Source organism: Sinocyclocheilus rhinocerous, unplaced genomic scaffold (genome assembly GCF_001515625.1).
Source record: "Sinocyclocheilus rhinocerous isolate Xijiao unplaced genomic scaffold, SAMN03320098_v1.1 scaffold478, whole genome shotgun sequence".
Lineage (NCBI taxonomy): Eukaryota > Metazoa > Chordata > Actinopteri > Cypriniformes > Cyprinidae > Sinocyclocheilus > Sinocyclocheilus rhinocerous.
Genome location: NW_015651483.1, coordinates 338,307 through 358,741, shown reverse-complemented (window position 1 = coordinate 358,741; position 20,435 = coordinate 338,307). Strand labels below are relative to the sequence as shown.

At 40.8% G+C, this 20,435-nt stretch overlaps 2 protein-coding genes across 4 annotated transcripts in view; one reads left to right on the top strand and one right to left on the bottom strand.

Moving 5' to 3' along the window:
- LOC107712857 (ras-specific guanine nucleotide-releasing factor RalGPS2-like) overlaps positions 1-20,435 on the bottom strand; it is a 136,054-nt gene that overhangs the window by 26,379 nt on the left and 89,240 nt on the right. The gene's annotated exons all lie outside the window — the stretch shown is intronic.
- LOC107712858 (angiopoietin-related protein 1-like) overlaps positions 15,359-20,435 on the top strand; it is an 8,914-nt gene continuing 3,837 nt past the window's right edge. The window contains exon 1 of the mRNA XM_016518226.1: positions 15,359-16,245. Within this exon, the coding sequence (XP_016373712.1) occupies positions 15,456-16,245 (790 nt within the window). The 5' untranslated portion in view covers positions 15,359-15,455. The remainder of the gene's footprint in view (positions 16,246-20,435) is intronic.

Here is a 20,435-nt window from a genome sequence, read left to right as displayed (position 1 = left end):
GCTCACTAAGGCTGCATTTATTTGATCAAAAATTCAAAAAACAAAAAAAAACAAACTGTAATATTGTAAAATATATTACAATTTTGAAAAAACTGTTTTCTATTTTAATATATTTAAAAATGTAATTTATTCCTGTGATGCAAAGCTGAATTTTCAACATAGCTACTCCCGTCTTCTGTCACATGATCCTTCAGAAATCATTCTAATATGCTATACTAAAGAATATTTCTTATCATTGTTAATTGTGTTGTTTTCTTATTTGTTATTATAATTTTTTCTTTCTTTCTGGAAACCAGATACATTATTTCTCAAGATTTTTGAATGAATAGAAAGTTCAAAAGAACTGCATTTATGTGAAACCGATACCTTGTGTAACAGTGTGAATGTCTTTTCTGTCACTTCTGAGAAACTGAATGAATCCTTGCTGAATAAAAGTACTGATTTCTTTCAAAAATCTTACTGACCCCAAATTTTTGAACAGTAGTGTATGTAATTTTATCATCAATGCAATGTGTAAAGTGAAAGAGATCTCGAAGAGAGATGACTGCTTTGTGAATGTCAGACAAAGCTCAGGCACAAGCTAAATATTATTGTGGGAAAGCAAAACGGGAGAAAATCTCTACTGAACAGGTGACGTCTGTCCATTTCCTTAACACCTCATTTAATAGGGTGAAGTCGAGCCATTCAGGCATCACACTTCCATTTAAACACCTCTGCAGAACCCCCACACACACACTAACTCAACATAAAACACAGACGCCAAACTCAAACTACTACTACTGACCAGAGCTCAAACCAATAACCTGGGAGAAAACTGTACAAATAAAGGAAAAATTGACGCAGTTGAGGGGGAAACATTTATTTCAGTATGAAATGATTTACATAAAGAATAATCAATTCTTCCTTGCGGGCAATTATTATAGAAAACAAGTTCGAACTGTCCCTTAGTTTGTAACAACAAATAAAAATAGTGTTTAAAATAATGCAATTACAATGAAAGTCAAGGGGTTCTAGAGGCATTGAAAGTAGAAATGTGGAGCATATATTTAACCTGTAAACTTATAAATTGTCCTTTTTCAGTACAACTACTGTTCTGGGATGAACTTCTGTTTAATGTGTTACTTTCATGCAAGTGGATTTTATATAAACAGTCTCTTTATGGAAAAATTGCTTGTATTATATGAAAAAGTGTTCACTGTCATTACATGCTCATAACAGGAGTTGAAAGACTGTATATAATGTTACAATGACAAGGTTAGAAAGCGATTTTATCACACTAGTCTCCTGTAAACACATGTAATATGTTTACATTTTGTGGCTGTACAATCAAAACCATGCCTATTTTAACATTTATTCCAGCTCAGTGGCTCGCCCCCATAGACCTCTATTCCTTTAGCAATGGAAAACTAACACAAAGAAACCTTAATGTACTTAAAGGGATAGTTCACCCAAAGACACAAACTGTGTCATCATTTACTCACCATTATGTTGCTTCAAGCCTATATGACTTTCTTTCAAAAAGATTTTTAAAGAACATTTCAACTGTTTTTGACCATATGATGAAAGTCAATGAGGTCCAAACAAACAAACACCGGACCCCATTGACTTTCACTGTGTGGATTCAAAAATTTCCTTTGACTTCCACAGAAGTCAGTCAGTCACAGATGAGTGAACTATCCCTATAAGGATCTCGAGCTTTCCAAAGATCAGATGAGAGCCAAACACACAAACAATCGTGAATTTACACAAGAAAACAAGGGAAGGACATTCTGGTGTCACTGGGCAGATTGTTCAAACACAAGCTCCACACCCTGTCCAAATGATCCTCAGTTTCCTTGTTCCATTTTGAACAAACATCTTAGAGACATGCGTGGGAAGATCACTATCTATTCAACTTGTGCCGTCCTCAGGACTGCTGAAAGCATGTGCGTCTAGCGAGACCACAGGAAGGAACGGTGGAGTCCCGTGCTGCTGGGCTCTAAGCGAAAGCAGTCCTCTCCGTCTCCACACAGACTGCAAGCCTATTCTCCCTGTGTTCAGAGAGATCTCCCCTCCTCCTCCTCCTCCCCTGAAGAATGAGAGATTTGATGGGAGGTGAAATTTTAGAAGGGGTCGAGTTATTCTGTCTCTATTTCAGCACCCGTTACATCAGAGGAGGGGTTAGGCCCTTCCCTCCAAAAAGGAGAAAAGGAAGAGCGAGGGAAAAAAAAATCAGGTCCCAATTCCCTCCGTCCACCCCTCCCTCCCCCAACCTTCGTGAAAAACTAGAGTTGCTGTCCGAGAGTTCCTCAGTCTCCAGAAAGCAGCTGAAGGCTGAACCATGCCACTGCCCCAGATCTCGTGAACCCTTGGACAGGAGCTCGCTACTGGGCTGAGCAGGGTCCTGGACACTGGGGATCCGATACCACAGGAGCTTTGAGGAGGAGGAGGAGATACAAGACATGTGTGCAGATTTAAGGACTTTTAGAGAGCCACTGGGAGAATAAGGAATCACAGAAGACGCCAAGGACCGGTGGACCCCAACTTAGAACAAAAGTCAGAAAACACCTGGGTAAAAGTTGCAAGTTCTTCACTCAATTGTTATGCTTTTTCTTTATGTAATTTCTCTGATATTTCACTCTTCATCCCTCAATCTGTCAGCAGCTGGAAGTTCTCCTTCGTCTTTGTTTGGCACATGCCACCACCTGTACGTTCGCTGCTCTGTTTTTGTTTTTCTGAACAAATTCCTCCAGCTGCTTCCCTGTGCGCTCAGCCAGGGTACGGGTGGGCCAAGCGGTCTGGTCAAGGGTCATTCTGAGAGTTTGCATTGGATTACTTCCGTGTTCCTTCATAATCCAATGCAGGGAAGTAGGAAAAACATCAAAGGCAGAGAATTACCCAGAATTGCGCCTCTTATTCTGTTTGTTTGCTCTTCACAAAAAGAGATGGGTGTTTTCTGGTCCACTTTAAGGTCATGCAGAAGGGGGCAAATGCATCTGGATGGGTGTGTTTGTTTGCTTGGTTAAGAGCTGCTCTCTCAGCACGTTCGGAGCCCGATACTCTCAGAGATTTCCACTGTGCTATCTAAAACAGTGTCGGCCACTCTGTGGGTTGTGTCTTGTGGCTTTTCTTGTACTACGAAGGCTGTATTTTGTGGATTCTGTCTTATTTTGAGGACTGTGGTTTGTGGATTCTATTGTAGAATGTTGTAGATGTTTCTTGGTTGCCTGGTGCTCCTCACGGTTTCTCTGGCTGAAGCTCTTGGGAATCTGGTCCACTGAGCGTCTATGTACCATTCTGTAGGGGATAAGGGACTCTATTCATAAAATATTGGTTTTTAAGAAAACAAAACTTCCAAGACAGAAGGTCGTTTTACGCTAACCAGTTCCTCATGTAGAAATGTCTACATTCTCACGTTGTGCACACACACACTTCTCTCTGATTTGACAGAAGGCTAATCACAAACCTAGTTGTGGCACCATTACCCATAGTGCCCTGCTACTGTCAGACACACATGAACAGCACCAGTAGATGCAAATTGAGCAAAACCAAATGTTGTCAATAAAGCCGCAATAAATGGCCACAAAAACGATTAACACTACTGTGTAAGAGATGTTCACAGAGGACATGATCTTTACGTGCATCATGTGACAAGAAAAACTGCGAGTGTCCTGTGTGAACACATTATGAAGATAACCATAATAGCGAAACCAAACCAAATGGCTGAAATGTGAAAGGTTAGAAAAACGTATGTTTCCTCAGAGAGTCATAAAGCTCACTAAAATACGCTCATAGAAAAAGAAGCTGCTCCTGGACGAATTTCCATGTCATTACTCTTTAGAGAACATTCCGTACTGAAGTGTTGGCACATGGTTCACCTGTAGCACATGTGAAACGTCTTAAATTTCCAGTACGACTCCGTCTTTTTGTCTTTCACACTCATTGCATTAATACCTGCCTCTTCCAAAAATTAAACTCTGTACAAGGAACATTTTAGAAAGACACTGGTTTTGGAAAGTGCATGAAATATATGAATTGAAGATGTGACAGCTGAATGTGCTCAGTAAATAAGGGCCTAAGGCTGGCATTGTTTATATTCAACGGATGTTCGTGTGTCACGAGCTTCTATAAATGTATCCAGATACATATTTGTGGCTGTTAGATCATTCATTTAAAAAACACCAAATGGAAAATGCAACACATGAATTCTCAAGCATTTTTTCAAATCATTTCTGGCAGCAGAACCTTTGGTAACTGATTCTACAACTAGATTTGCATTTCATGAAGGAAATATTAGTGTGTGCAAACATTCCAGCAATGCCAATTGAAGAATTTCTGAACTTTATTTTCTTTATTAAAAATATCCAATAATATACAGCACATCTAAAAATTGTCTATAAAAGAAGTTTGAATGTCATCTGGGCTAATTGCAGAAAATTGAGATTAAGAAAAAGTAGTAGTAGTAGTACGTAACACAGATAAGAGCCAACATGGTTTCTCTTTCTAGGAGCGCTCTGTTTATCTTCTTCCTTTCAATAGGTTAAAACAAAAAAATCAAGCATTGCTTGTTCTCATCTGTGCCACTAAGGTAATTAGAATCATGTGGAGATGACTTCTGGCCTTTTGCAGATACACACATATAGATCCAAGCTAAATGAGAGAGAGCGATTTAGAGATTTGGGAATAAAGTGAATTTGCATTCGCGTTCTCATAAAGCTTTGCAGGAAAAGGCAGATTAATTACAGATTATAATTATAAGATTAATTACTCATTAATCTGTTCAGCTGCAGTAATTCTCTCTTCAGGCTGGAACAGGTAATTATTTTCTAGCATCTGCCACAGTTTCTTTGGTAATGCGTGGTCTTACTTGCACGCACAGAGATGCAACAGATTTGCTGGAAAGAAGAGATGAAGAAACAGGGTTGCCGGAAAGTGTGATGGATTGTATGCTTGTTGAAGGTCACAGAGTCTTACTGTTGGTTGCTAGTAATGTTACTTGACTGCTGTGTTCAACTAAGGGTCATCAAAATTAATATGCATTTTGATAAAAGTCATGTGGTGCAACCAACATGAAAAGAAAAAAGGTCAATAAGTATTTTAAAATATTAGATCATCTGACCTTTTAATGATAAGACAAGGTTAGTACAGGATAGTAAAATGTTATGTGGTGTGACTCATAGAAAAAGATACTTAAAAATGTAGAATTACTAATATTTGTAAAAAAAAAATTATATATATACAGTATATATATATATATATATATATATACTAAAAGTTTTCCAAAAATGATGTTTTCTTGATATATAATCCCAGACTGACCTACAAATTCATCTGCAACTAATTTGGTCTTATTGACTTATTCACTAAAACAGAGCCCAATAAAAATTCCAAGCTAAACGAGAGAGAGAAAGAGTGATTTAGAGATTTGGGAATGAAGTGAATTTGCTTTCGCTTTCCCATAAAGCTTTGCAGGAAAAAGCACCCATTAATCTGTTCAGCTGCAGTAGTTCTCTCTTTAGGCTGGAACAGGTAATGATTTTCACTGCCACTGTTTCTTTGGTAATATGGGGGCTTACTTGCACGCACAGAGATGCAACAGATTTGGTTGCTAGTAGATGTTCCAACTTGACTGCTGTGTCCAACTAAGGGCCCATCAAAATTAAAATGCATTTTGATAAAAGTCATGTGGTGCAACAAACATGCAGAAAAAAGGACATTAAGATAAAATATTAGATCATTTGACCTTTTAATGATAAGACAAGGTTAGTACAGGATAGTAAAATGTCATGTGGTGCGACTCATAAAAAATATATTTAAAATGTACTTTTAACCTTTTAAAATTAGTGTTTGTTTTTTATGTATTTTTTTATTATGTGTAAAATTACATGAATTTATGTTTTAGGGAAAATCTGTTGTTACTTTTACTTTGCTGGTTACACCACATGACATTTCAGTCTTCAAAAGTCAAATTTTCTTGAAAATGGTATGAACATTTTTGAAAGAGTGCATTTCTGAGGAACTTTGACCATGTGTTTTAATCTAAGCTTATTTCTTCTTAAATGTGAATATTCTTATCTGCCACTGACTCTGCGCAACTTTGTTCCACTGCAAGTCGTCTCTGATGCTCATATCATCTCAAATCACCATCGTTCACTGCGAGTGATTGACTTTATAGTCGCTTTGTCAATGCTGTCAGTAGGCGTGTTTCCATTACCCTTCAAACTGGGCAAATTGAAATTGCGAATTGAAAATACGCCTAATGGAAACGCGTCAATTTCGCAAATACGCCCATATATCGCAAAAAAGTTTTTACACTCGCATGAGGTGGTTTTTCAGGCAATGCGAAAAAGGAATAATTTGCAAAACTGCAATGGAAATGGCTTTTTCACATTTACAGGTCACATGGCGTATGTAAAAAGTCATATGAGCCACGCACGTTTCTGAAGCGGCTCTCTTTGCTGCTTCTGTAAAGATACACGCATATGTCTCCTTTGAATAAATATAGCCAAAATCCCACCAAAATCCGTTGCCATGACTTATCGCGAGAGGCAAAAGGTTATGTTTTAGTCGCATAACATTGGTTAATGGAAACGCCGTCATTTCGCATTACTTTTTTATCGACATTTATAAAATATCTCCAAAGTTTTGCGCAAATCTGTAATGGAAACGCGCCTAGTGTGATCAGCCCTCACGGCTGATTTAGCTTTACACAAGCAAACTGGAGAAAAAAGTTCTGCTTTGTCTCTCATGATGTGCGTGTTCCCACACTTTTAGCAAGTTTTGAGTGGAATAAAGCTTCTGAGAGGCTTTAAAAAGGGCTTGTGGGTGGCGGTGAGGACCGAGGCCTGAGCCTTCCAAACCACGTTCAGTGAAAAGCTGATTCTCTAGGACAAAACTGCTTCTTTTTCCTGCTCTCTCTTTTCTTTAGCTGTGGGCTCCAAAATCAATTAAAGTTCCCACATGCCCAGATCTCACATCATAAATTTATTACATCATGCCCTGTTGGTCTCTATTCTGCCAACATTAATTTCTCTGGGATGGAAGGATGGAGTTACAAAACGCAACTTGGGGCATGTTTTCCAATCTCCTATGACCTCTTTTTCCTCCTACCTTGCTCTTATGCTCTTCTTCCATTTTTCTAATTTTGTCAGCACTTCCTCCTGATTGAATAAGAGTGTGTCATATGTTGACGGTTCCTGGTTTTCTGAACTCAAAATGTTGAGTGACGCTACAAACTAATACCATGCTGAAAACCGGAGTCCATGTGTGACGCATTTCTTGTACAGGCTTACGATAATAACAGAAAGCTGCTGTTTGTGTAGTCATCTTTTTCTCATGTTGTCCCAATAGTAGAAATTTCAAGAACAACAGCAGAACAAGAATTCTCTTCAGACTTTTTACTCTCCAAGCTTCTGATTCCAGCGGTTCTGCCTCCGCAACCTAACAAATGCATTACGGCCCTCTGTCACCCTAACTGCTGTTCCCTTCTGCCCATTTCTCATGTTGTTTTCCTCTTTTGTCTTTTTTCTCTCTCATTATGGAATATTTCTGAAGTGTGTCTACGTGTTTACCGCCGTCATCTTGGGAAAGTCTGACAGCCAGATGTGGAATCCTATATTCAAACGGGAAACACATTCTCTTTCAAGAAAAACAGATAAATTGAATATAACTACCTTTCACTATAGTTTTAGATCAAATGACAGATGCGTTTAAATTTGTGTGTGTAAATGTATGTAGTAAAACTGCAGCAATGGCTGATGGGATGTGCCAGGTAGGATTGGAGTTGTCTGGCTTCTTAGATTAGTTTTTATGAGTCCTCTTTACAATATCACACAAATGTTTGGTCAGAATCGGGGTTTGTTGTGGACCACTATTCTGCCAATGTAACTGCTGTGTTTAAATTAAACATCTTGTTGACTCATGGAGACTCATCTCTTAAAATTTTATGGAGCTAGCTGTTGGGTTGACTAGCTCGGATCTTATTTCTTTCATAGTTCAGAGACAAATCGTATAAACTTTAAATTGGCCGTCTTGCATAAACAACCTCATTCATTAGGATGAAAACAGGAAGTAGCCCTGGAAAATGATTTAGGTAAAATCAGTCACAACATGCTTTATTTAAAAGCCATTGTGTTTGTCTTGGGATTTATTTGCTTTACAAATAAAATAAAAAATCTTTACAAGCATTTCTCGCTCTGAGTCTTTCCCTGCTGCCTTGTCAATCCCCAAGGAGAACGGCGTTTTTGGTCGCTTCATATCCTTGTCTAAACTTTCCAGCAATAACCTTTTCTCTCATAAAACTGCTCAAACTGACACTCAGCTTTCTGACTAATAAACTTTGCAAGAAAAATATGGGACTTTATGGTCCCATATCAAAGCTTTCTCAACAAGAGTGCAAACACCCTTAACAAAACACCTTATATTACCCGCTGGTTTCTAGTTAAGCGCTTAAACAGCTCTCAACTGCCCAATCAAAGTTTGACATGAAACAGCTGACCAAATCCTTTAAAAAAAATAAGTTAAATGCTGAAATCAAAGACACTTGGGCATAAATCCCACAAAAACAAGAGCTCAAACTCTTTTACTCACTTCAGAGGAAGTCACAATAATGTCATGCCAGACACCACAGGCTGAAATGAAGAGTTGGGTGCTAAGCGAAGAGAGAGGCAGTGAGCTAATGACTTGAGCTCAGATCCAACCCCGGCACAGCCAAGGAAAAACAGCTCCTGGTGGCCCACAAAAGCATGCAGCACACAAGCAGGCCAGCCAGAGAGCAATGTTTGCCATTGTGAAATTATCCACTAAGTAACTTTAATTGACTGACTGGATGATTAGATGAATTGACCAGGAATAGTTTGGCTCTTAAAGAGTCTTTTCATCATCTACATGCATATTCAGAAGGTTCTTATAAAGCCAAAGCCATAAATGCAACAGAACAGATGCTGATGTCAGTATTAGTTCTATGGTGTGTTGTTAAAAAGGCCAGACAAGAAGGGGCCATGCTGGGCTCTTCAGGTCTACATGCTGGAACTACAAATGACACTTACTGTAAAGACATTAAGTACATTAGATGAGATAGTGATCACGTATAAATTACAAAGATGGAGCAATAAAAAGAGAGTGAGAGAGAATTGGCAAAGCTGGCTTCCAAGACACAAGTATAAACAAAACTCAGTAGCTACCCCTCTCTCTAAGCTGAGCTTCTCAAAAATACTCTTGAGGAATAAAGGATTTTGGCAGCACTCTGTAAAAATATGGAATAAGTGAGACTTTATTACTAAAACAAATGTGTCCAGGCAAATACCCTTCTTCTGGGTATTTTCAAGATGGATAACCGAGAAGACAAAAACAGGACTGAGGATTTCTTTGATCAACTATAAAATTAACCCTGGGACCTTGTTTAACTGAGTTTTGTTTGTTCAGCAGTTTCCATAATGATATTCTATAGGGCTGTTTACACAGTATGTGTTATTGTGGTCTAAAGGCATTAGGAGTGCAATGGAAGCGAAGTGTATAGATATACATTACTGGTCAAAAGTGTGTCATTTTTCTTTTCTTTTTTCTCTCTTCAGCTCTCCTAGGCTGCTTTATTTGATGAAAAATACAGTAAAAAACACATTGTGAAAAATTATTACAATTAGCACCAATTATAATCATGTGACACTGAAATGCTAAAAAATTCAGCTTTACCATCACTGGAATAATTACATTTTAAAACATTAAAATAGAAAACATTTATTTTAAATTGTAATAATGTTCACAATATTACTGCTTTACTATATTTTTCATCAACTAAAGGCAGCCTTGGTGAACGTACAAGACTTCTTAAAAAAAAATATATATATATATAAAAAAAAAACTTTTGACTGGCAGTGTATTTTTAAAAGTTAAAAATATTTTTACTTGACACATCGTCTTAAACTAGGCACTGATGGTGTGAGATGCTGAAAAAGCTGTAAGACTTGTTGCAATATCACAGACATCAATCTAGTACATATTTCCAATGAAATACAACCAGCACAGCTGGATGAAAGAACGTGTTTTGATTTTCCTTTTTAACTGTGTAAAAATGAGCTGACAACTTTGCCTGTTGTGTGAGGTCTTGCTTCTTTTTCAGTGTCTGTCAGAGCACTGTTTATAAGACTGCATGTCAAATTATAAGTTGTTAAACTTTTAAAGCACATCCCAAGATCTTTCCACTGATAACTTCTGCGCCTCGCATTTTTAAACAGATGATGTTCATTGAACAGCTTCTAAATTCTGCCTAATGCTGAGGAACCGCTGGGATTTAGCCTTTGACAGCCACCATGACTGATGTTAACATAGTCAAACCCAAAGAAAACAAGAAAGCGGATTTAATGTTCATGTGCTACACTGGCCGGTGACATCATAACAGTGATACTGACTTCGTAAAAACACCCGAGGAACCCAAGGGTATCAGAACAGTCTGGAGGACGTTCTGGAAGCTCTGTGAATTATGGCTACTAACATCAAATGAAGAGCCAATTGGCTGGAACAGTAGAGGGTCACAGCTGTCCATACAGCACATCAAAGCTACAGAGGATGATGAAATGGATCACAGGAACAGTGGGTTGATTGTATAGAGTGTGGAGATGTATGACTCAAATGGGTGGGGAAAGGATAGGGAGCCTCTGGGATCACCATAGAGCAGTGGTGGTACTAGGCCTCAGCCAAATCAAGACCAAAGCTGACAAAAGCCACATTTAAAACTATTTACATTAACCTAAGCTTGCTAGCTAACTGATTGTCCCAGCTACCGACAACTCCAGTGTGAGTCCAGTGAAGAGTGTGAGACCTTGGGTTAATTCTGACAGCTCAGAGGAGAAGCAAACCAATGATACTGGAAATTGTTATAACAGCTGACAAAATGTAAATATTTACATTTATTCATTTGGCAGACTCTTACTTTATCCAAAGTGATATTCAAATATACACTTTAAAATACACACAGATTGTGTGTTTCCTGGGAATCGAACCCATGACCGTGGTATTGGCAGTGCAGAACTCTACCAGCTGAGCAACAGGAACTGAAAACTGGTTTTTGAACCACAAAATGTTGTTAAAGAAGAGCAGAGTTGGTTTCTCAAGAGTTGCAGTACAATAGTTTTCATCTTGTATGTAGCAATGAGCAAACACATACCTTAGCTGTCTATTACTACTCAATAGTGATGGTGAAAGGTTGAGAGTAGTCCCAGTCGTCCATTTTATCACTGAAGGGAGGGAGAGAAAAATAAGCAACTGAGAAAGAGTTTTCCTCTCAATCCCTCGGGTAAGCATTATGAACCACTGCGTCCTGAACCGTTCTGTTTTGGCGTGGACCGACATTCCCACATCTGTTCTGGATATGTTAGCTGCCCATTACTACGCAAAAGCCAAAATATTTTGAATTGTTTTTCCTCTGTGATTGTGAAAAATGACAGGAGGGAATCCAGTTGACTCAGTGTCTGTTGATAGCTAAAGATAATTAGGCTGAGTAGGTTCAGGTCCCTGAAAGAGAGTGCGAGAGAAAGTGATGAAAATAGAGGCAGACACAAATGAAGACAAATCAGTTTCTGTTTCTGGACTGCACAAGGTCTTCCTTTCCCATGAAGTCAGGTTCAAGGCCAGGTGTCTTGTTTGGCAGACCAGCCAGAAGGACGATTATGTATGTGACCCACTTTCAGCACCATAGCCCAGATTTTCCTTAAAACCTTGTCTTACACTCTTCTCACTTTCTAATCTCTTCACTCCACACAGCTTACTTCTCAAAGTCTATAGCCTGCAGTGTCAAATTGCTCCACTGTGTATGATTAGTTCAGCCCCGATTCGGCTGTGTTTGACTGTGGCTTTTTCATTTCACATTACGCTTTGAAAGAAAGAGTCAGTCGTTTTTTAAACCTACCCCTAAGCATTTTAGGTTAGCTTTAGATTACCGACTACATCCGGTTAGAATCAGACAGTAGGACCTTCAAGCAAACAAATAGGAAGTTTTAATATAAAGGAACTGTGGAGGAAAGCCAAATACAAACTCCATTTCAAATGCTGTACTTATGGTTCATAGTAACACTCTTTATTTTAACTCTCTAACAAATTAAAATGTCAGCAACACATTCTTATAGAGGCAATATGGTGTGATGCGGAGAGGCAACTTCACCTTTGTTATACACTATATAGCGTAAGTAGAACTGCACTGGATTTGCAGACACATCTTTGGTCTCGCAGCACAGATGGCAGAATTGCTGACTGAAAAATGTGTCTGTATAAACAGGGAGGGGGACCTGAGAGAGCACATCTAGGTATTGATGAAAAGCAGAGCTCAGCATGGATGGAAAGGTGATACTGGGATTAGAGGAGCCTAACGCAGCTCCCCGAGAGTGCTGCTAAGCCAAATACTGAAGACATGCTGGGGTACTCAAGAGTGGGAGATTGTTAAATACTGAACCCTGTAGAGTGGGATACACAGCAGGATGTTAGAGCACCTAGGAATTTGATCCTATGAACCCTGGAGAGGTGGTGAAGGGGGTAGTAAGTTACAGAGCAGGAGGTACAAAGGTGGGAGAATGGTTATAGTCCATGCTAAAGATGGGTTGGTGTATAAAATGCCATGGTGATGACATCAGAGGAGTGATGAACTGTTAGCAGAGGATGTGAAGCATCTGGATATGGGCATGTGTTAGTGGAGGATGTGAAGCATCCAATGTGTGTTTGATTTAACTGTCTGAGACGAGACTGAATAGCACAGCAGGGTGTCTGTGAGAACAGCAAGGGTAAAGGTTGTACACCATGTTGAACTGGTAAAACTTTATGGCAGAATTCCATTAAAACACTGAAGGAAACAAGACACTATGCTGGGTCTTGTCTGGCCCAGTGACAGCCCTTGTGGTCATCCACTTTGCCACATGAGCTGCTGGGTAAAGGTCTGCTGTGGAGTCCACACCAGAACATGCTTGGCAAAAAAAGCCCATTCTTTTTCCTTCTTTCACTATTTCTCAGTTCTCATTTGTAGTCGTCAGCAATGTGGATTCTTTGTCACAGCCAATTTGGCTTAGTAAACAGGAAATTCTTGTTGAGGTTAATTCATTCCGTGGCTTTGGTTGACGTCTAAATGGCCCTTCTGAGGCAAAGTTTAAAGTCATTAAATCACCTACAAAGTGGTGTCTACAAAGGTAAAACTAAACTTAGCTTGCATAAGACAAACATAATGAAGCTTTTAAAGGTACGCTGATGATGTACATGAATGCTAATTGATAGCTGCTTTTTTTTCTCCTTATAGGTGAAGCATTGGATTTACCAGTTTGTGGAGGTGGAGAAAGGGAAGGGTAAACAGAAGAAAGAAACTAACAAAAAGTAGGTGAGGTGATAACAGAAGCAACCATGAGAGACATAACATGGTGCATGGGCATCATGCTCTGCCTCTCCATCTGCTTGTTCGGCAAGAGCCACTCAGGAAATGCACTCACGCAATCTCGACAACGGCGAGCACCTGCCGATGACTCCAAGAAGTGCTCCTACACTTTCCTGATGCCCCAGCAGAGGATCACAGGTCCGATCTGTGCCTCTGCCACCGGGCCCGAGCCAGACAAAGACCGGGTCACACGTATGGATATTGCCTGAAAGAGAGTGCGAGAGAAAGTGATGAAAATAGAGGCAGACACAAATGAAGACAAATCAGTTTCTGTTTCTGGACTGCACAAGGTCTTCCTTTCCCATGAAGTCAGGTTCAAGGCCAGGTGTCTTGTTTGGCAGACCAGCCAGAAGGACGATTATGTATGTGACCCACTTTCAGCACCATAGCCCAGATTTTCCTTAAAACCTTGTCTTACACTCTTCTCACTTTCTAATCTCTTCACTCCACACAGCTTACTTCTCAAAGTCTATAGCCTGCAGTGTCAAATTGCTCCACTGTGTATGATTAGTTCAGCCCCGATTCGGCTGTGTTTGACTGTGGCTTTTTCATTTCACATTACGCTTTGAAAGAAAGAGTCAGTCGTTTTTTAAACCTACCCCTAAGCATTTTAGGTTAGCTTTAGATTACCGACTACATCCGGTTAGAATCAGACAGTAGGACCTTCAAGCAAACAAATAGGAAGTTTTAATATAAAGGAACTGTGGAGGAAAGCCAAATACAAACTCCATTTCAAATGCTGTACTTATGGTTCATAGTAACACTCTTTATTTTAACTCTCTAACAAATTAAAATGTCAGCAACACATTCTTATAGAGGCAATATGGTGTGATGCGGAGAGGCAACTTCACCTTTGTTATACACTATATAGCGTAAGTAGAACTGCACTGGATTTGCAGACACATCTTTGGTCTCGCAGCACAGATGGCAGAATTGCTGACTGAAAAATGTGTCTGTATAAACAGGGAGGGGGACCTGAGAGAGCACATCTAGGTATTGATGAAAAGCAGAGCTCAGCATGGATGGAAAGGTGATACTGGGATTAGAGGAGCCTAACGCAGCTCCCCGAGAGTGCTGCTAAGCCAAATACTGAAGACATGCTGGGGTACTCAAGAGTGGGAGATTGTTAAATACTGAACCCTGTAGAGTGGGATACACAGCAGGATGTTAGAGCACCTAGGAATTTGATCCCATGAACCCTGGAGAGGTGGTGAAGGGGGTAGTAAGTTACAGAGCAGGAGGTACAAAGGTGGGAGAATGGTTATAGTCCATGCTAAAGATGGGTTGGTGTATAAAATGCCACGGTGATGACATCAGAGGAGTGATGAACTGTTAGCAGAGGATGTGAAGCATCTGGATATGGGCATGTGTTAGTGGAGGATGTGAAGCATCCAATGTGTGTTTGATTTAACTGTCTGAGACGAGACTGAATAGCACAGCAGGGTGTCTGTGAGAACAGCAAGGGTAAAGGTTGTACACCATGTTGAACTGGTAAAACTTTATGGCAGAATTCCATTAAAACACTGAAGGAAACAAGACACTATGCTGGGTCTTGTCTGGCCCAGTGACAGCCCTTGTGGTCATCCACTTTGCCACATGAGCTGCTGGGTAAAGGTCTGCTGTGGAGTCCACACCAGAACATGCTTGGCAAAAAAAGCCCATTCTTTTTCCTTCTTTCACTATTTCTCAGTTCTCATTTGTAGTCGTCAGCAATGTGGATTCTTTGTCACAGCCAATTTGGCTTAGTAAACAGGAAATTCTTGTTGAGGTTAATTCATTCCGTGGCTTTGGTTGACGTCTAAATGGCCCTTCTGAGGCAAAGTTTAAAGTCATTAAATCACCTATAAAGTGGTGTCTACAAAGGTAAAACTAAACTTAGCTTGCATAAGACAAACATAATGAAGCTTTTAAAGGTACGCTGATGATGTACATGAATGCTAATTGATAGCTGCTTTTTTTTCTCCTTATAGGTGAAGCATTGGATTTACCAGTTTGTGGAGGTGGAGAAAGGGAAGGGTAAACAGAAGAAAGAAACTAACAAAAAGTAGGTGAGGTGATAACAGAAGCAACCATGAGAGACATAACATGGTGCATGGGCATCATGCTCTGCCTCTCCATCTGCTTGTTCGGCAAGAGCCACTCAGGAAATGCACTCACGCAATCTCGACAACGGCGAGCACCTGCCGATGACTCCAAGAAGTGCTCCTACACTTTCCTGATGCCCCAGCAGAGGATCACAGGTCCGATCTGTGCCTCTGCCACCGGGCCCGAGCCAGACAAAGACCGGGTCACACGTATGGATATTGCTGATGTCCGGGAGGTCCTTTCCAAGCAGCGGCGGGAGATCGAGATGCTGCAACTAGTGGCGGATGTGGACGGGAACTTGGTAAATGAGATGAAGCTTCTGCGCAAAGAGTCTCGTAACATGAATTCCCGAGTGACACAGCTCTACATGCAGTTGCTTCACGAAATTATCCGCAAGAGGGACAACTCCCTGGAACTGGCACAACTGGAGAATCGTGTGCTGAACGTCACCACGGAGATGCTCCGACTGGCTTCCCGTTACAAAGAGATGGAGCTACGTTTCGCAGGCCTTGCTGCCACAGTTAACAACCAATCTGTGCTCATCGCCGCCCTGGAGGATCGTTGTCTTCGTGGATATGGGCGTCAAGATCTGCCCGCAGTTCCGCCGCTGGTGCAGGTGGTGCCAGAGAGCATTCCAGCAAACAACAATCGCTTCACCAATGAGATTCAGAGAGACCACAACAACAGAGCCTTTCCTAGAGGATCACGAATGGATGCCCCAACACCCGACCCACTGGGAGTCCCACCACCCCCTCAGGGCACCCTTACCTCAGATGGTAAGTGACCAGGGAGAAGGGGGTGAATAAGTTGTAGAAAAACTTGACAAGTCTAGGTTTGTGTGTAGATTTTCACAATCTTTTCACAGAAATTCCACATGAACAGAAATGACACATTTTGACATTGACAGCTTCTATGGATTAACAGGGGAGTTACAATGCCAGGCTTTCAGGGGAGATGTGGTATCTCTCTATGCTACCATGCAACACAAAATGTAGTAGTAACAACCCAGCAGTTACTATACATTCTCCAATATGTGTAGGAAAGTAACTTATGTGGCGGGAGCAAATTTGACGGCTCATGTCTTGTTCAGATCCCACTTCCCATTCACTTAGTCCAGATCTTGGTGGCATAATGCCTCAGATTGTTAAACAGCAGTCTTTTGTGGGGCCAGTATCACTGTGGGCTCTGCAAAAGTTTCCATCAAGGGTGTATAGCGGCCGCAAAGGAGGTACTTCTGAAAACTAAAATAACAAATGGAACACTGTACATCTGCAGTGCCACTGAAGGTGTTGCATTTCCCCTGGTGGCACTACGCGTTTCCTGTAAAAGTGGCACTGAGCCCTTATCCTTCTAAAGCATGAACACACAGCCGAGAACAGACTGCACAGTGTTGTAATGCCAAAAGTTACTGAGACAAATCTCAGAATCCTCCATTCCGCTCCTGCAGAATCCTCTCTGGCAGCCCATGAAAACAAAATATGAGCTCATGGATTCCTGAGTGCACACGTGAAAACATGCACCCACACAATCCTCCCGGAAAAATCTGAAGTAGATTAAAGAGGGTCAGAGAAGAGTGAAGTGGATGAACTGTTAAGACTAAGCTTAAACTGGGCTTCTGTATGCCTTCTCCATTAATGCATCAAAATGTATCTGTCCAGTAAGTAGTGACGTTACACATAAAAACAAGAATATGCAACAAAATCTACAAGATACCCCCTTCAAGCACTTAACCAGCAAAAACATTTTCCTCCTCTCACACACATGCAGGATATGATGCTGCCTCTGCCAAGAAATTTAAACTTGAAAGCAGTTTCCATGATAATGTGTTCTGGCTAAACATTCGCTAGATGCCCCATTCGCTAAAATGGGGCAAGCAGTTGTTATGACAGACCATGAAATCATTAGACATAAGACAGACAATGAGACAAATTCAGTGTCTGTATTCAGGTCCACATTCATGCAAGACATGTAACTGTCAGTAAAAGGCAATACCATAAAACACAACTTTACTGCACACACACTGGACTACATATGAAATACAGAAGGGGAATGATATGTGTGTGTATTGGAAATGAAATGTGTGAGTATATTACTTAAAAGAAAGTCATACATTTTGTAATTTGAGGGAGAGTTGAACCATGCTTATTACATGTAAAGTTACAAAGGCACAAGTCCAGCAGTCCCGTTCCAAAACTTAGTGAGCTACCTGGCTTTATACAGCCTACAAAGGGAGCTACATTCTAAGGTCACAGAACCAAATAAATGACTGATGTGAAATGCTTTTTAAAACTCTCATAACAAATTTCAACTGGCATTAGAATGTTTTTAAGCTAATGACTCTCAGCTCACTTGGTTTTGGAATAGCTAATGTCTTAAGAGAAAAAAAGAAATTACTCTAACTCTACCATGAACACAATGGGAAACAATTTTCCAATTTTGACTTTGTCAGGAGAAGCACTTGCACTTTGTAAGACCCCACACCTGGCAGATCAAATAATGGACATGTGTGAGTGTGAGATGGTGGTTTTGGACTACAGCCTTTACGCCCCATTCACACGTCAACGCCTCTCGTTTACTTTGAATAGAGTGACGTCAAGCGTTGCCGAAATTAGCTGTGGGTCCGTCGCGTCGCGTCGGGTCTGTTGCTCGTGGCAGAAGTTGAAAACTTTTCAACTTTTCAAGCGCCAATGCAGGTGTCAGCCAATCAGATCGCCTTATGCAAATGCCCTGGTGCAGTCATGCCAATAGCCAATCGCGTTCATGCAACACCAGAAAACTAATGTGATTGACTGTTGTCACTATGACGGTCACGTCAGCACCAAGTTTCAAAAACGCCCTCCATCAAGCGTCGACGCTGACACCCCGTGTGAATGTACCGTTAGTGATAAAGCCTTGAGTAGGTGTATAAATATCACAACCACCAACCTCTCCAAACACAACCTTCATTGGTAGCTTTCTCCAATTCCATTTCTCTCACACATATCCACACGTCATAATAAACAATCTCCACTGCTTATCCAGCAGATCTTCAGTCTCAACCCAGGACTTAAACAATGATAAAATCTCTAAGTTCCTGAAGCAAATAGCTCCAGAGTCCAGCCTCTCATGCGGCCAAGGCAACTCAATAGGCTCTGATTCTCTTGCGACTCACCGCTAATGACAGCTCAGTGTAGACCACTTCGCCCAGTACATGGATAATTACAACCGCAGCTGACCAAAGCAAAGGCAGAAGTTGAAAACTTTTCAACTTTTCAAGCGCCAATGCAGGTGTCAGCCAATCAGATCGCCTTATGCAAATGCCCTGGTGCAGTCATGCCAATAGCCAATCGCGTTCATGCAACACCAGAAAACTAATGTGATTGGCTGTTGTCACTATGACGGTCACGTCAGCACCAAGTTTCAAAAACGCCCTCCATCAAGCGTCGACGCTGACGCCCCGTGTGAATGTACCGTTAGTGATAAAGCCTTGAGTAGGTGTATAAATATCACAACCACCAACCTCTCCAAACACAACCTTCATTGGTAGCTTTCTCCAATTCCATTTCTCTCACACATATCCACACGTCATAATAAACAATCTCCACTGCTTATCCAGCAGATCTTCAGTCTCAACCCAGGACTTAAACAATGATAAAATCTCTAAGTTCCTGAAGCAAATAGCTCCAGAGTCCAGCCTCTCATGCGGCCAAGGCAACTCAATAGGCTCTGATTCTCTTGCGACTCACCGCTAATGACAACTCAGTGTAGACCACTTCGCCCAGTACATGGATAATTACAACCGCAGCTGACCAAAGCAAAACACTCTTATAACCTCTGGGGTTGTACAGTACTACTTTTTTTTCAGTCAATGAAGATGTATTATTACTGAAAAAACAGAAGTTGCTCAGAGAGTAGTCTTGGATGACTCTAAGATGCAGTTCTGTTTGAGGGTCCTCCTGGACCGAAGCAGAGAAAACGCCCACTCTGCCGATGTCTGCCGCTCGAAACCGCCCGGCACAATGCCTGTCTGTATGAGCTCAATGGCTGTCATTCATGCACAGGCGGTCAGGGCCACACTGGGACCTGGCTGGTTAACGCAGCTGATTCAGCACAGCTAGAGCTACTGAAGAACACAGGAAAACTCCTCTTATACAACACACCAACCATACCGCCCAAAAGGGCCTTTGGCAGAGGGGAATCTCTCTTTCTCTTTCTTCCTCTCTACATGTCTGGCTCACCCCTATATGACTGATAATGATTTTAGCTTAAGCTCAAAGTAAAGAGGGAAAAGAAAAATTAGCGGAAAATAACCAAAGGAAGAGGGAGTCGCACAAGGCCTGAGCTGGTGTCTGGGCATGATAACTTCATCAGGACAGACCTGGGTATAAATCTGGAGTGCTGGGAGAGCTTGCACTCTGGGCAGAAGACCCTGCATAGAGAGCTTTCAGTTAAGACAATAGTATCTCTCTATGGTCAGGACAATTCTCTAAACTGATCCGAGACCTCTATATTATGTGTTCAAAAAAACTGCTGGTTCAAACCACAATTAATGCAACCTTAATAACTACACAATGAAACCAGGTAGGCCTGTTGCAATAATATAAAGACACCTACAGTGACACAACAACAGATGATAAGGTTATGTTACAATGAGCTATTCATTGTTTTTATTGTTTAATGGCTATCACTGTTTATATCGTCATCAGCTGGAAAAGCTTCTGAAAGTCCAACGTTTTTGTTCCTCTGTGACATTATCATTATAGCTGTGGTGTGGACTTATTCTCATAGAACTAAATGATTATTAAAACATTTTAATTATAGTTATCATACTTAGTATGAACAGGCCTTTAATCTTGTTATTATTATTGACCAAAATGCAGGGTTTTTTGATACTGTCGATAACACAAATGAGAAAAATACTGCTGATGACAATATGACAGAAAGGCCTATATATTAAAGGGGTCATATGATGCTGCTAAAAAGAACA